At 44.8% G+C, this 16958-nt stretch overlaps 1 protein-coding gene across 1 annotated transcript in view; it reads left to right on the top strand.

The window, feature by feature from the left end:
* LOC131289269 (hemicentin-1) overlaps positions 1 to 16958 on the top strand; it is a 112763-nt gene that overhangs the window by 34432 nt on the left and 61373 nt on the right. The window contains exons 6-8 of the mRNA XM_058318485.1: positions 3749 to 3952; positions 4036 to 4187; positions 6658 to 6802. Coding sequence (XP_058174468.1) covers positions 3749 to 3952; positions 4036 to 4187; positions 6658 to 6802 — 501 coding nt within the window. The remainder of the gene's footprint in view (positions 1 to 3748; positions 3953 to 4035; positions 4188 to 6657; positions 6803 to 16958) is intronic.

Below are 16958 nucleotides of genomic sequence, written 5' to 3'. Positions count from 1 at the left end.
CTTTTACAGTAAATTGTCCTAATTTAATTTCAATTCAACTCAAACATATTATTTTCAATTTTTATCAAAGTAACAAACATAAGCAGTACGGCCTGCCCGTTATTCCTGAAAAAAATAAAAAACTTCGAACAAAACACAAGCTTTAGAATAAAACAATTTTTATAATGATTACGAATGAATGAATGAATAAATAAATTATTGTTTGTGGAGCTTGGAAATCTAATGTTTCAGAGATTAATCAATCATTAACCAATTATGGGTATTAAATTACTTAAATCTGGTGTAAGTCGTTCAAAAGTGCTTGTTTGAGGTTTAGAAAGCGTTCAACAGTTGACTATTAGTAAACTTAGTAATCGTTCAAATCTATCTTTAGACTAGGTTTTATTAAGATTTTAATCTAAACAACTAGCAATAATAGAACCTTCTTTAGACAAGCGTTTGCTTTTCACTCCCTTTCAGCGTATCGTCCTATTGTCAGCTACTTGCAGGTATTGAAACATCTCCAATTTCCCTCGGCTTAATCTGAGCTATTGAACAATTCAAGAACTGACGCCTTACATTGACGCCCGTTTCACCATTGTTTGGTTGCAACCTTGTATAAACCCTGGAAAGCAGGATCATCTGTAAATTATCCTATTTATCAGACGCTACACCATAACTCTGGCGAACGTACACAGGTCCCCAAGGAGAGCAGGCAGTTCGCAGGCTTTTCCTCTTCATTTCACCAACTCTCTCGAACGATTTCAGTCAACTAAACGACGGTGACAACCGCCAGCACTCGACGTAGCCTAACCTCAAACGACCGACCTGAGCGCGTGTGTCAATTCCCAATTCTCATCAGCCAGAGTTCATCAGAACGGCACAGAGAACACGGTATGGGAAACACCACCCCCCCCCCAGATGGAGAAGATATTCTTCTCTCTCGTGCACTTAACCCCACTCGACCCCGTTCCACAAGCGCTGGCTGGTTGACTTTTCATGGCCCTCGAGGTATATTTTCCACATTTCGTAGAAATATACATTTCAATAAACATGATCTAATAAAGAAGCCCCGGTGGTGGCGCCACTCACATGCTACTGGAAACTCAACCCAACGACATCCATCCATGTTCGATTTTCGGTCATATCTCTCTTCCTGTTTTGCGCCTCGACAAGCTTGCACGTGGGTTTGACTGCCTTGAGGCGTAAGAGGCGTTCGAGCCTGTCTAGAGTTTCCACTCCCTTGGCAACAAAGCAGAAGAAATAGATTCTCCCGCCGGTGGCAGTCGCAACGGTGAGGGTTTTCCATCAGTTTCCCTGCATGGCATGGTGACAAAGATGAAGCCTATTTACCTACTGGAATCCTTCTCTTTCCCTCGCACTCGCTTCGCTCGATGGGGCCTTAGGCGAAATCCTTTCAACTGCGTTCGCTGAATCTGAAAGGGAGGACTCTTGAATCAAAGCGCGTTTGAAAGAGTAGAAAGTAGATGTTGACTTTAGCACAACAAAGATTTATAAATTAAAACCTTCATACTTTTTTTCAGTTCATCGTGACACGCAGACTTATATATTTTAATTGACATTATTTAGATCGTTCATTTATTATATAAAATATGAATTCTAATAAGAGGCCTACTTACTTCCTTACCACGCAAAATATAAATTTCGTTTGTTGAAAAACAGTTATTTTATCTTAATTTGTTAACATCAAGTCGATTCACTGTTAAATCCGGGAAACATTGGAATTCATTCCTCTCATTTGATCGTTGATCCACGACATGTAGGAGCTTGTCTTCAGAAATACATGTGGATATTGTGTCCGGTTTTTGGGCCGGATATTCACATTGCGCGAGGCAATTCCTACTAGAAACAAATGCCCACCCTCGTCGTGGCGAGTGCAAACCATTCCCGAACCCAGGGCATGTTCACATCCAATTCCGCAGTACAAACCACTCGAATAGTTTGCACATAGTAAATCCTTTCGAAGAATTGTATTAACCGAACTCAAACTCCTTGAAGCGATACATTCGTCTCTGGAGACAAGATCTACTTCAATGTTTAGTAAGCGATTGGAGCCTATCTTTGACGGCGCATGACTCCAACCAGTAACGTAGCAGGTTAAATTTGATTCAAAAGTTTCTTTCGCCGGTCAAGCAAACACGGTTGGAAGTTGGTCCGATGCGTGCAGGTTCACTCAGGAATACGAGAGCAATACTATCTTGATGAATCGTTGGGTCGTAGTTGTCGTGGACTTTCACATCTTTTATTTGAATTTTTTGAAAAAGAACCGATAGAGATTAGGTACTTGAACGACTGGTTTTGTAGAGTCTTCTATCCACCTGCATGAAAGGCTCTCGAGAGCGTGAGATATCCAAACGACCGATGTGGACATTTAATGTCGATCGATTATGCTGAAGAACGCAAGCGGCTGACGTCATCACCACCTGATCGTCGATCAACGTACCTCCGCATACGAATACCTCAAACTGTAGATCGAACATATAGCTGACAGCATACAACGCTACAGACCACGGAGACGTGTAGGGTTTTTCTACTGCATCTTGTTCACCGGATTGTTTACGCCACTCTAGATTCTCTTCCTTCTCTTCCGCGATTGTTGTAGTAGTGATCATCAAAACACCAGCATTGGCGTTCCCGGTCACGCATAATTCCTTTGGGACACAAAACTCGTTGATTGCCGATACTTTCCCTATAACCAGCACAAACACAAGAAGGAAACACTTTGATTTGTCCATATTGGAAAGTTTGGATTTTCAATGCTTAATTCGACTGTTAATTATTGCTTTGTGCCTTCTTAAACCCAAACTTTACAGTATGATGCTAACAAGTAAACTCACCACAACGTTCTCCAGACTGGCTGATTAGCACAAAACATTCTCACACTCTGATTACGAGCAGTGACATGGCATACTGAGCTCTGCACGTCTTATCTGCTACTCCAATGTTACAGGCCAAGAGATCAAAGTAACACTCAAAAAAGTTTGTTCTAAAGAACCGTTCAATCAGCACGTTCCACTTGACAATGCTCACGAAAGCTTTTGCCAGATCGAGAAACAATTTACGCGTCGCGAAGATTTCCTCCCGATCTCTCCACCGCCTTCCACCAATCCGTGTCCTCGTCTCACCATTTCCGGCTAACTCCACGAAACCGCAACCAATAAATCTGAATTTCATCGAATAAACCTGTTATTATGAATTATCTCCCGACGCTGTTGCTCTTGCTGCTGCCGCCGCCTCACGAACAAGCGATCTGTCCAATCGGACCCGCCACACCCTGCGCTACTCTCCCTCTCTCTCCCCTCCCTCCCACCACGGCTTGGCTAATCTAATTGGTTCTGGTTTTACGACCGACCATTTGTCGCACGCGCCGCCATCGGCCACCATTTAACCGTTCGCTGTCTTTTGGCAACGACGACGCCGGGTCGTTCGGAAAATCGGAGCGCAAACGAGCGACCGAGCGTCTTCTCGGAATCGGCCCATCGAACCAGAACAAATTGTACCATCATTAGCGCTTCTCCGTCGACCCAACCGCGGGACCCGGCTTGCGTTTGGTTTTGGGATGTAATTGATTTAATGTTAACATTCAGGCAAATATTTACGCTACCGAAGGATTGCGCCATGGGAAGGGTAGGGAAGAAAACTCATTGTCACGGTTCGGGAAGTTTTTCTTACGAACAGCCGTGTGTTTCATTTGTCGAGCAGAGTCGTTAAACTACATTCGAATATCCTTTCCTTTTCCCCGTTGCAGGAATTCCAACGCCAAAGATTACCTGGTCCAGCAATGGCAAGACGCTGCCGAGCGCGATGATCGATTATGCGCACGAGTCCACGCTCAGCAGCCGGCTCGTGGTGAGGAATCTGTCCCGGGCCCATCAGCACAGCGTCTACAGCTGCCAGGCGAGCAATTTCTACCGGAAAAACGTCACCGCCAACGTGACGATAGAACTGCGATGTAAGTATCGCCTGCTGTGTTGCGGAATGCAGACATCAAAAAACTCTATAACCGTTGCTTCTGCTTGTCGCATGTCCTTTTAGTGCGACCTCTGGCGGTGGAAATCGTTAACGGGAGTGGACCACTGTCCGCCGACCGACGCTACATCGTGCAGTGTCAGTCGGTGGGATCCCGACCGCCTGCCAAGATAACCTGGTGGATGGGTGGCGTGCAGTTAACAGCTACGAACCAAACGGTAAGGAGCCCCCATTTAATGAAACAACCCACTTCCTTCGAAAGGTTCCATAATTAAATACTCTCAGTGTAACGACGAGACCTTCATTCGCTGGTTCGTCCTCCATTTACCTTCCAATGTTTTTGACCGGGATTTTGTTCCATTTTGTTTGGCTAAGTAAAACGTTAAATCTTGAGTAAAAATTGAAGATCCACCCTACCCTCGTTTCATCCACCGTTCCCCAAAAAGAAGAACACTCCAGCGCCAAAAAACGGTTGGGCTGCTCGTGGCAATTTTAACTTTTTAACCTAAAACCCTCTCAGTTGGGTGTGGTTTAATGTTATCGTTATTGCTATTCCACATCCTCCCGGCAGCTGGTGCGCTAATTCGGGCCCATCAACTCCTCCCCTCCCCAACACACACTCGATGATCTTCCGCTCCGGCGTGCAACATGCGAGTTTTTCCGGGTGCGGAAAGTGAAATGGGAAAAACGGGCCCTGGCGTGCCTTTTTACCTCCAACAACACTCCAAGCGGGAGGGCGAGGAAAAGAAATCAACTTGGGCCCCAATTTACCGAGGCGGCAAAAAGATTGTTAATGGAGTCGTGAGTGGAGTAAAGTGGCCCATTTAGAGTCGCGCTGCCGAACGCTTCGCATGTGCAACTCTCGGCACCCTCACGAGCGTTTCCGGAATGAGCTGCCTGTCTTCTGTTTTTTCTACATGTCCCATAAGGAAGTACCCTCGAAAAAGGATACGATTGAAGTATCCGCGCAACGATTCTTCCCACCCGAGTCCATTAGGGAAGCGATTTGTATCGAGTAGCTGGGAACCTGCCGTTTTTAGGCACTACCCACTATCAAAAGCCTAAACACCCTTTTCACCATCGGTACGGACGGTCCCCATTAGTAAACGATGAACGTAATGGTCATGAGCTAAGCCAGCTGGTTCGGCCTAGTAGAGGAAAATTTCGAAGTTAATTGGTGCTTTCGAACTCACGGTTCATCTTCGCCTCACCTAATGCTACTGACGAAAATAACCTGTAATGGGCTCCCGTGGGTCTCGAGAAATGTCTTAAGAAATTCCCCTCGGGGGAGGGAACAACGTTTTGTGTTTCATTTATAAAATGGAAAACATCCTTTTGTACCGCGAATAAATCACTTGTTACATCATTCATAAGCTCAACCCAACGGTCACATGATTGACGGAGCAATTGTAGGCGGAACGGACATAAGGATAGAAGAAAATGTGAGTAAAAACTCTTCACTCCGGGTTTTCCACGGCGCCCATCCTTGGACAATGGGATGAACGGACGACGGATTTGGCCAGCAAAGCTATCGTTCTTGCGTTCCAGCATGAATCCTTTTAGCATTTTAATTTATGGCGCCCATTTTTCCAACCGAGAAAACTGACCAAACGACAAACACGAAACCCGGCCAAACGGACGGCAAAAACTCCAACCCGAGACGAGCGCCACAGCATAATGCAGGAGGCGATATTCATTACAAGGAAAAATGAAAGGATTATTAAAATTATCCTTCAACAAAGTCACTTCGTGCACACTGTTCGTGCCGGTTTTTGGTATGTTTTTTTATCTGTGTGTGTGCGCCTTTTCGGACTCATTCATTTTTTATTCCAAAGCCGTTTGTATAACCTGTTTTTCCGCCCGCAGAATATCCGCCGGACAAACAATGGACAGATAAACACAAAAAAGAAAAAAGAAACAACCAGCATAATTTGAGACACCAAATTCATCCTCATCACGAAACACAATGTCGTCCGTTTTGTCCGCAAAATTTTGGTCCTATTTGATGGGGAACGCTGTTTACTTTCTGCACACAGCTGGTTTTTGTGTCGAGTTGCAAATGGAAAGGGTACCAGATTGTGCCCGCCGGGTATTGCCAGAGGCAGTTTCGGTAGACGGTCACCTTTGTGTGTATGTTTTGTGTTTGTTGTATGATGTACGTGAACATACAACCAACTTGTTTGAGGTATACTGTTGGTATCGTATTGGAAAATCTCTCATTTAACAGTTTTAACATATATTTATTTCATTTCATATGATATTTAACGGACATATTAACTAGAATCGATTAGTTCTAATGTTTATCTCAAGAGGAAATGTAAACTTTTATTTTAATAGAAATAACATATTGGTATGTGTGTAAGGCCATTGCTGATATCAATAAAAAAGTGGCCTTTAAAAGGCGTTAAGTTTTTGATATTTTACTTTTATCCTTATGTAAAGCGAGTCACTTCTTGAACGCTATAATCCATGAACAAGTCGTTCCATTATCTTTAAGTATTCGGTACTGTTCTGATTATGGACTGAACAGTAAAGTATTTAATCAAAAAGACTTCTCCAACATCTTACTCAAATTCAATCATGTCTGAAACAATTTAAACTTAAATTTTTTTAATCAGTTCTTTCTGTAGAAAAGATTGTAATATTGATGTGGTTGATTTGTTTCTTTTGTATTTTCATTTCCCACAGACGTCCGAGGATGGCAATAGCACGCTGGCATCCCTCAGCTTTACACCAACACGCGAGGACCACGGGAAAACGTTAACGTGTCGAGCTACCAACGAGCTGGTGAAACGGGGGACCAAGGAGACAGCGATGAAATTAAACGTCTTCTGTAAGTTTCCTACCTTTGCTTCCTTCAATGCAGTTTTTCTTTTCCTCCATACAAAACTAAATTTAATTGTACGGAGATTGTTCGGAGACTATGCTCGTTTCGCGCGCCACTGAACACCCGCGCACAGGAGTTTTCCAGATTCTTCCAAGGCTTCAAGAGGCTGTTCTAAATCGCGCTCGGCCCTTGATCCAGATTCAAATGCAAATGAGTCGTTTAATTTTATGCTTTATCAACGAACATCCCACCGTGTGACCTTTACGTCCACGAGAAACTCCCGTCGACGGCCTCCGCACGTGGAGCTTAAGGTAAATGAGATTAAAGGAAATGGCCGACAATTTCACCGACGCAGAAGGAACGCAACGAAACGGAACCGAAAAAAAATTTCGGAAAAGGTCATTCCGTTCGCCGACGCAAAACATTAAACGGACTATTTATTCCAAACAATTGTCACCTGCCGACGGCCGACGGGTTTGCGATGTTTGTACTTTCCCCCCGGTCCGTCCTTTATCTTTCATTTCGTATTCGACCTCAAATTCGGGCGAATATAAACACAGCGAACCAAGATGTTCATTTGCCGGAGAACAAAAACAACAAAAAACCAACCTTTTTTACTTCGTTTTCACTCCTTGACTTTTCCGCCAACGTAGGAAAAGCGCCCAGAAAACTCATCACTTCGCTGTTTAGAGTTCCTCCTAACGCCAGAATCTTTCTCTTATTTGCGTTGGTCAACGATTCGGGCGTGTGTCCCAGTAACGGGACAGCGCTCCGGGGGGAAAAGTGGAAAAACTGGCAAATGGCGATGATGGGGTGTCCTTCGCTACAACCTCCGCAGCTTGATTTCTTTCTCGAATAAATTAAAAGGGGTTTCCGAACGGGTAAACATTAGAAAACCCGGAAACAAAAAGAACTTCAAGAGCGTGGGTCGGCGAACTAGCGAGCTCCAGGGGAGAAAAATGGCCATCCAAAATGAAGGGTATGGAAACTCGACGAATGCGAAAAGAGCAATAGTGAAAATTGCAACGCTTGAGTAGGTTTAAAGGGGGCCCGAAAAGACTCGTTTACCGGTCGGAAAACCTTTTCCCCAAACGCAAACTAGCTCGATCCTTTCGTGTCCCCAATACTGCAGGGACCGTTTTCAATGGAGACCAAAATTTTCACCATCCCACAGCGTCGACGGCCGATAAAATGACACCGAAACCGCAAACTTAACCATACTAAACCGACCGAGCAGGGTTTTTGGGCGAACTTTTCCCAGACACTATTTTTCTGTCACCTCGCCGGATTTTGCTGTTGAGAAGAATTCGGTGATGAGTGTGGGAAGGATTTTTCTGGTTGGGTAAAAAGCAGATAAATCGAGCACCCAAAGTTGGTTAGCCTCATATCAAAGACAATGAATCGTAGTCGAGCGACATGTTGATAACTTTTCCATTACTTCAACGCTGCTCCTTTTTTCACTGATGACTGCAGTATATCGAACAGATGTTAGTGATTGATAGTTAAGGTTCATGTATCAAATTTAACGAGAAAAAATCACGACACGTGATTTAAAAATATAAGAATCTTTTACTCAATCTTACGCGTTGAGAAATAGTATAGTATATTCTATGAAAAAATAAAATAGTTAGAATGTTGCATAACATTCACAGAAAGGATGTAGATGAAATGAAACAAGGTTTGTTCAACAACGTTTGGAAAATTTAGGCTCATTTTCAGCGTTTTTGTTTACATTTGAAACCTTGGTACAAATTCTTCAACTACTTCACTTTTCAACCAACGGTAAAAGCTTCGATTTAGAAAAGCTCTCTAACGGTGTTCCGGGAAATGATTAAGGAAAAATTAATTAGTCTATTTAAACAACGATTAATCGCTATCGCTGACCCGCTGAGGGGGTCTTCGGACCAAGCGTTTTCTCTTCCTCCGACTCCAAGCGGACGCTGTTCACACCTCGCATGCTAGCAGTCATTAAAATTAAATCGGATTTCATTAGATTTATACGCTCCCGGCTCATTATGAATGTGTTCCGGTGAACGAACCCCCGGTTTTCCTCCCGCATTTCCATCATACTTCCGGGGAGCATACACAACCGTGCACTTGACATGGGGTGTCAGTAAGCCTGCTGGCATCGTCCTGCCAGCAAACACTCACACTCGCTGACAGGCACACACACACACACACATACGCACACATGTATACAACCTCCGTTCGTTCTAATTGTGGCAGAGAAGGAAACGGAAGCAGCACAACCACATCAATGGCGATGGAAAGTGTGCGATACGAGAGAAAAAGCGGAACCTCAATTTGCATGGGCCCTCGTTTCGCCAACACCCACACACACACACACGCACACATACCGCACACCAGGGTCAGGATATTCCGTCTGCGAATGGCACTTTTTGACACTTTGCTTCCGCAGCAACCTTTAGCAGCAATTCCCAGCGTTTAGCGTTCCCAACGCGTGCCTTGTGGGAATTTTCGAAAAACAAAACAAAACCAACACTCACAATCTTTTTTTTTTGTCTTACTTATGGTGTGTATCGTACGCAGCACCAACGCTCGAGCTTCTTTTCGGCCTCGGATACGAGATTGCAACACACATTTTGTGGGGAAATCATTTGCATCTGGGGAAATTAAGATAGCGTTACAGCTCCTAAATGGTTTATTTAAAAATGATTTGTTCCTCGGTGATAAGGCTGCCGGAAGGACGCATTTTACGGCCCCAACGTCCTGTAGCCAACTGCAACAGCTTTAGTTTTTTCGACTTTTGACATTCAAAATATGCTAACAAAGCGAGGATTCTCAAACAGATTTCTTTTTAAGCGTTAACTGAGTACGGATAAATTGAGATGTCGGGATATAAATAGTATAGTTTTCTTCTCCTAAAGCCTGAACAATGATTTTATTTACAAAATAAAAACCATACAATGTTATTTAAAGTCGATAAATTTGACAGAGTTACTAAACGAAATAGTTGAAATATTGTGACATTAAGTCCTTCAAAAGATATGAAAGACCAACGAGCATTGATATTCTAATTTCTACGAACCACAAACAACTCAACTTTGCAACAACGTAGGTCCCATTTGACGTACAAAGCTCCTTTCGAATAACACTCGTGTAATTTGTCGAGCAGAAAGAAAAGTTCGACATTACGAGCGTCCTCCCAGATGCCATTAGACGCACCCCGGGGTTTGTGGCTTTGCGATCTTTCACGCCGCCGTTTTCCTGTTTATCATTAACACACTGACACTTAAAAGCCCCAACCTCTTGTTCTAACAAACGAACAGGGTCCGCACAAAAAAGGGGTACCATAAAGGGTGGTTCCCAAGGGTGTGTGTCCTCCACTTTCCAACCCCCTTTTCGGCGGCCTGCTCCTCTCCGGTTCCCTCGAAGTCAGGAAAACGAACAGAGCAAACGCATATCAACACTTTGGCTAACGCAGCGCCGGTCGATCCCTTTTTCCCGGGGACGAATGTGTGAACGACACTTGAAAAGAACTCGAAATGCTCTGCCACCGTACGTACGTACATACATTTTACATTAATTTATGCGTCGGTGCCGGGTTTTCCCCGGTTGCCATTATTGCACATCGTGTGGCAAGATGAAACGGCCACTTTCTGCCGCACCGACGATGACGATCTCCCGCGGGATCCGTGGAATTACAAGGGTTTGCAATGGGAGGGGGGAGGGAATGGGTGGATGCTCGAGCATATTTCATAACTATGTGCCGGGACCCCGTATGCTTGACATTGCACGGATGGTTTGTGCCGGTTTTCATTTACGGCAGCAGTTTTTGTTCAAGGGTTTCCATGGCGTTATTACCGAACTTTTGTGTGTTTGTTTTAATGTATAAAGTAAAGTACTTTTTTGAATTAAATTTCATATGTGAAAAATATTTCAATGGATTTTGAAGTGATGTAGGATCAAACAACGATTCATTCGATTTGCTAAACAAATTGGAAGTATTTTCAATCGAACCTTTAGATTTTCTCTCGTAGGAGCGAGTCGTTCCATACACAACTGTTCAATAGTTCAATGTTCAAGGGAGGATGTTCAAACGGAGGATAAAAACGAACGTTCGCGTTCATTGATTCATTCGCCGGATCGATTCACGAAAAGTGGCGTAATTGTCTACCGTGTTCCAGCCTGCTTTCGAACTGGCATTGCAATCGCCATGCAACGCTAAGAAATGCACTCTCCGTCTCTCTGTCCCTCTCGAACCGATGATGCATCGGCGTCGGGGATACGCATTCGACCGGAACGAAGCTTTCACGGTGGCGTCCCATTCATGCCGTCAGTGTGGAGACCGCAAACATGAATTTGATTACGGCACCATGCCGCCCCCCCGGTTCATGTTCCCTTCTGCTCCCTTCGGTAACAACGCTGGCAACATAATGAGCGCACACCCGACCCATGCCGAAGCGGAAATTCGGCGATGCGTCCCGTGGCGCTGCGGCTCCGGAATGAGGTAACCGGATACAGTTTGTTCAATTAGTGGTAAATTTGTGCCACTACGCCAAGGCCACCGTCGGCTCGGTTGGAAGCTCTCGGTCTCGGGCGATGGCCAGCCGGACGAGATCGGGTCAGTTAATTGATTTTGTCAGCCTCGGACTGATGTCATTCGATCGGCCACTCAATCCCGCCGCAACACGCAAAACCGTTAGATCGTCGACCCGGCATGTCGATTGCAGCCGGGATGCGGGCTCCTGCGGTGGTGAGTTAATTTTGCATCAATCCGGCCCCATCGTGGACTCGGTTCAATCAGGAATCACGAACCCCACGCTCCGTTCACTTCGGATCGCACCGTGGAATCTCTTTGGATTAATATCCGGTTGCTTGTCGATGGAAGAGGATTACCGATATCGATTCTCTTCCATCGGAACGATGAACCAACCCGCTCCATCATATTTTCCAACTGATCATTCAGGTTATAAATAACAGCTTGTAACTCTAGATTTCAGTACAGTACTACTTTTAGTACTTGAAACAGACCAGACTTCTGTTGTTGAAAATGTGTTTCGAATAATTTTTCGTTTACTTACTTTTATCAGAGCATACTTTAATCTTGTTGAGTTCTAGCTAAAATTAAAGATTGATGATGATACTTGGTCCGGTTGCTTTTTCCACCCTCGCATCCACTTATGCATGTTGATAGAGTGCAAATAGAGACCGAATAAGAACCCGAAACCAAACTCCGCCGTGGTGAGACATCCACAGACCAGTTGAAGGCGAAACGGTGGAAAGTTTTCTTCCACCGTGACTGCACTTTCATTTTGCTCCGGTGAGCTTTTGTGCGATTCGGAGTATCGCCTTCTTTCATTTCTGGAAAAAAAAAGAATCTGCGCAAAGTGGAAGGAAAATCCCATACGTAACCTCTAACTTTCTTGTCGGCCTTGGTCGTTCTAGTACGTTTCGTCGGGTTTTTTTTTCCCCGAGGTTCATCCTCGATGCCATTTCGCTTCTAATCTCATTCCGTTCCGTACCATTCAAGTATCATCATCATCCCCGTCATCATGGAGTTGGGGGGGTTGGATTTTTTCTTTCCCGTTTTTGTTTACCTTGCCCAATGTTTTCCCGCACGTGGAAAACAAATCCACGGGCAGCACACAAAACCGGAGGAGGATGAGTGAATTTTCCCTGAGTGCGACGGACCGGAAACTTAGTACGTATTCAACGACTTTTTTTATCGGCAGAACTTTTCCACCGCCGCGTTCTATTTTTCCCATCCATCCTTTGATGCACCTTTTCCGTTCGGTTTTCCCGGTACGATCGCATATGTTTCGGAGCGGCGGTTATCCTGCGGTTGAAGATAAACACGGCGATGCTCCTACGTTCCGGTGTCTTCTTCAATCGGAGAAATTTTCCGGACACCCGCCCCTGTAGCGCGTCGTGTCTTATGCGCTGACGGCAGCTGGACAAAGTTGACAAGCACTGGCTTGAACGCACATCCTGGTTCGACTTTTCGCTTCGTGCAACTCCCCTTGAATGTATCTGGGTGTGGTGAGCTAGAACCGACTGCGCAGTTGGGATGGAAAAATACCGAAAAGGAAGTCAACCGTAGTATTAGAAATCTCAGCCACTCCGACAGCACATGAGGTGCGCTGCGAACACGAACGCATTGTGGAAAGTTGGAGAGGGTTTCCACCTCCCACCATCCGGGCTGGCAAGTAGCAAGGAAGTAGGAAGATGGAAAAGTTTGACTCTCTAAAAAGTTTTCCTATTTTCCCTGGCCACACGGTATTGCGCAACCTTTTTCAGCGGGCCCTGACGCCGTGACGGGGGAAAACTCGCGTAGAACATGTTTCAAACACATGCGAGAAGACAGAATGTGCCCAATCTAATCGCAACGAGCAAAAGAAAAAGCGTGGAGACACTATCGAGTTCTTACCACTAAGGAGCGTTCAGCTGGTGTTAAGGTGGTCTACACCCGTCAATCTCGCGTCGATAGCAGAATTTAATACGACCGTTAACATTCATGGAATGTTCCAGAAAAAGGTGGCAACGAGGTGATAAATTTATCACCGAAATCTCCACTATGTTAAAACAATTACTATAATAACAATAACAAACTATATTATGTAGATTTTAGCAATGATACGTTAGGCAAATCATGTTTTTGAATAGTTGTTAACATTCTCAAATAGTCTTCAATATTGACAAAAATCTTCAAAGTTCTTTAACACGTCGACAAGTTTTTGTCCCATAAATAAATGAAAATGCGACATAAAAATTATAGTAATATTTAATATCAATTTTTTGGGAAGCTAAGTTTTTGCTTAGGCTTCAAAAATCGAAAGGGTTTAACAAATGGTATGAACAAATTTTACTGAAAAAGATTGTTCTTAAAAAGTGTGGTTAAACCCTTGGCAGTCAACGTGTTAATTGCCTTAATTCTATCAAACTTTATTGCCTTGAATCCCGCTTGTTATTCCTTTCAAGAACATGTCCACAATGTTTTATAGCAATTACACACGGAAATGTTCATATTTCAATTTCATCCCAATTTACACCTTTTATTTTTTTAAGGCACATTTTAGTATTACATTAATACTTCTCCTCTTTTCAGTTACCTTGTTTGGTTGAAAATGTTAACTTAAAGCGGTTCTTTGCTTGTTCAATCGAGACTATTTTGAATCCTTTATGTAAAACATGTTTCCCTTGAGCAAATTGCGTTGAAAGCATTTCCAATCCGCGCGTGCAATATCACCGAGCGCCAAGCGTCATTAGAGTCATGGCCACACTTTACACATGCTACTCGAGTTCGCACCTTTCAAGGAAGCCAACAGGCGAACCAACAAACTATCACACGTATGAGCGAAGCCATCACGTAGATAATGCCTGATGACGCCGACGCCATGTCACGAGTCGTTGAGAACCGTGTTGTGGAAAATTGAAATTAATCTTGCCACTCTGCCATTGTGTGTGAGAGCGCAAACACCAACGACGTTTCACGGCGAAGAGGGTGTGCGAAAGGGCGAAAGAAAACATTATTGGGCCCATAACTCTTTCTTGTCCGGGAAGAGCGAAGAGGAATGCAAGGTGAGTGTACTTTTCCACTCGCTTTACAAGTACCGCCGGGATGAGAGTTTTCCCACTCGCTCGGAAAGGAAGGTCCTTCGTGTCGTTCGTTACAAAAATTACACCCAAGCGCAGCGATGCGACAACGTAAATCGACAGATACCGTCCGGGAGAGCTCGCCCGGCTCGTCCTTAACCGGTTGAACAGGTTCTCACGTGTCTTCCTGTTCGCACCATCTTCTGGTGTTTTTTCTACATGTATCGTGTCGTCGGTGTGTGAAGTAAAAGAATGTTAAACCTCGCACAACAAGGACGCTCTGATGCTGGAGCTACGCTAATCGACACGCACCGAAAGCGTCCTTCCGTTCGGGTTCCTTAATTCCGGCCACCTGCACACGGATGTCTATTAGGATGCCGTGATCCGGCTCCGGCTTCGACTCTAAGCGGAAGGGATTTGCCAGACGATTGGAAATGGCTAGTTGTAGCTTTCGATGAGGATTTCCCTCTGTCTCTCTCCGGTCCGACGTTCCGTCAATGAAGCTGCACGCAAAAACGGACTACTTTACAAACAATCCTACCTCGACAAATCCTCGCAAAGCTGGAGGCCACTGAAAAGTTGCTAATGATAAAGTTGACAGCCACCGATGGGAAAAGTGCAGTTTTTCCAAATCCCGATATCCAGAGTAAGGAAGTATTGTCACGCCTTGCTCGACATCACCGCCGCGCTGTCCGTATTTGACAAAGAAGTGACTTTTTACCGAGAGTGTGTCACTCGCGCCATCCTTCTTCGATGTTTTTCCTTGCTCGCAGCACTAGAAAACCTCGCCCTCAATTGTCGAGCGTGCTCTGCATTGACTCGAAACATACTGGTGATGGAAAACCTAAGGCTGAGGGTGGAAAGTCAGTGCAAAACCGTTTGGCGAAAAGCTGACACAATCATCCGCAGTTTACCGTCATGCCTTGGGAAAATGGGGACGGTAGCAAAAAAGAAAAAAAAAACCCCCTAAACAAACGCACGGGAAAACTCCGCATCGAACGGCAATTCTCGGAGCTCGGAGGAAAATCGAACACCGGCACAACAACCGGAAAGTGGAGTGAAATAATCCCACACTACCGTACCGGAGGATCGTTAACTTGGCCGTGAGCGGAATGCAGATTGACGGCAGAGGTCTGTCTTTGGCAGCTTTTTCTCCCCGACCCAAGGGAAAGAGAGAGGAGGAAGGGGGGCAAAGGGATTCCGGCGACGTTTATGCGGTTTTCATGTGACGTGCGAATGGGATGTGGTAGAAAAAAAACGGCAGAAGCTGTGTTCCGTGTTTTCAATCGGAACAATTTCCATCGACATCGCCGCACATTAGGAGTAGTTTTTCTTTTTTTTTGCAATTCCTTCGTTTTTCTTCCGACGAGAAGACAAAGATTTCGTTAGATATAGTTGATATAGCTGATCTGTTGAAAATTACTTATTGATCTGGTCACTAAAGGGAAAAGAATTTGAACACATTTCTCTTTGGTGTATCAACATCACATTCTTGTTCGGAATGGAATGCAAATCGAATTCTTGCAGATCCATTTAACCCGATTTGTAGAGATCCATATGCCATGCGTCTATACTTTCTAGGAAATGTCCTTAATCCTACTGACATCTAGCTCAATTCTTCGCAGCCAATTCATCGCTTTCCACACAATCCGGAGCCGTTTCGGACGCAAAAACATTTCCCTAATAAATTGGTAATTTTATGCCTTCCCGGAGTGGGTTTGGTCGGCTCGGAAAAATTTATCATTTTGTCACATTTCCTCCAACCCTCCTCCCCACCCTCAAACCGACGCCAGAACCAATGCCAACACGTGGCTCTACGCAAATCGAAAAGGGTTCAGCGATGGCGTCCTTCTCGTGGTTGCCTGCCTTCAGCTGGGAGTTCTTTTCCAGGAAGTTGGGACCAGGCCAGGGATTTTCGTCCACTTGGCGATCGGAATGGAAAGTGGTCATCCGCTTCTATGCAACAGTTCGGCCGGCCCAAAGGCCGAAATCAGAAACCGAAAAATTTATTCTTCAAATTCCTCAATTATCGTCCCTTTTCTGGTTGCGGCAGAAACCCGAACGCTTTCGGACACTCCGTTCCGGAAGGAACGGAAGGATGGATGACTTTGGGTAGTGCATAAGAACAGGCAAACCGGAACTGGGAAAGGGTTGTACGGACCCCGAAAGGGGTCGAGAAAGGAACAATATTTTATCATATTTATGACCACAATAAAACCGACAGAAATCATGCAAAACAACGATAAATATTCCACCATCGCAAAAGCGGACACACTCGCACGGAGCATGTGTGCGTGGAGCGGGTTTTACGAGTTTTATGCTCGTTGCGACACCGAATGTCGCCCGCGATTGCTGATCAACCCTGCCGTTAGTGACACATTGCATGACACTTTCATGCGGTCGGGCGAAACGTCACCCCTCGGATGCGGCGGGAGGTCAAGAACTCTTGGGAAAGTCTTCACGCCTCGGTGAAGCGGAAGATACTTCTTTTGGACCATCCCACCGTTGATAGCCTCCGGGGAAGAAAAGCGTGGCAGTTCCGCCCACTAATGCTATTGTTCACTTGTTTCGAACATACTTTTGAGGTTCACTTCGTAACGTGGGA

This window comes from Anopheles ziemanni, chromosome 3, assembly GCF_943734765.1.
Source record: "Anopheles ziemanni chromosome 3, idAnoZiCoDA_A2_x.2, whole genome shotgun sequence".
Taxonomy (NCBI): Eukaryota; Metazoa; Arthropoda; class Insecta; order Diptera; family Culicidae; genus Anopheles; species Anopheles ziemanni.
This window is presented reverse-complemented; position numbering and strand designations above follow the sequence as displayed.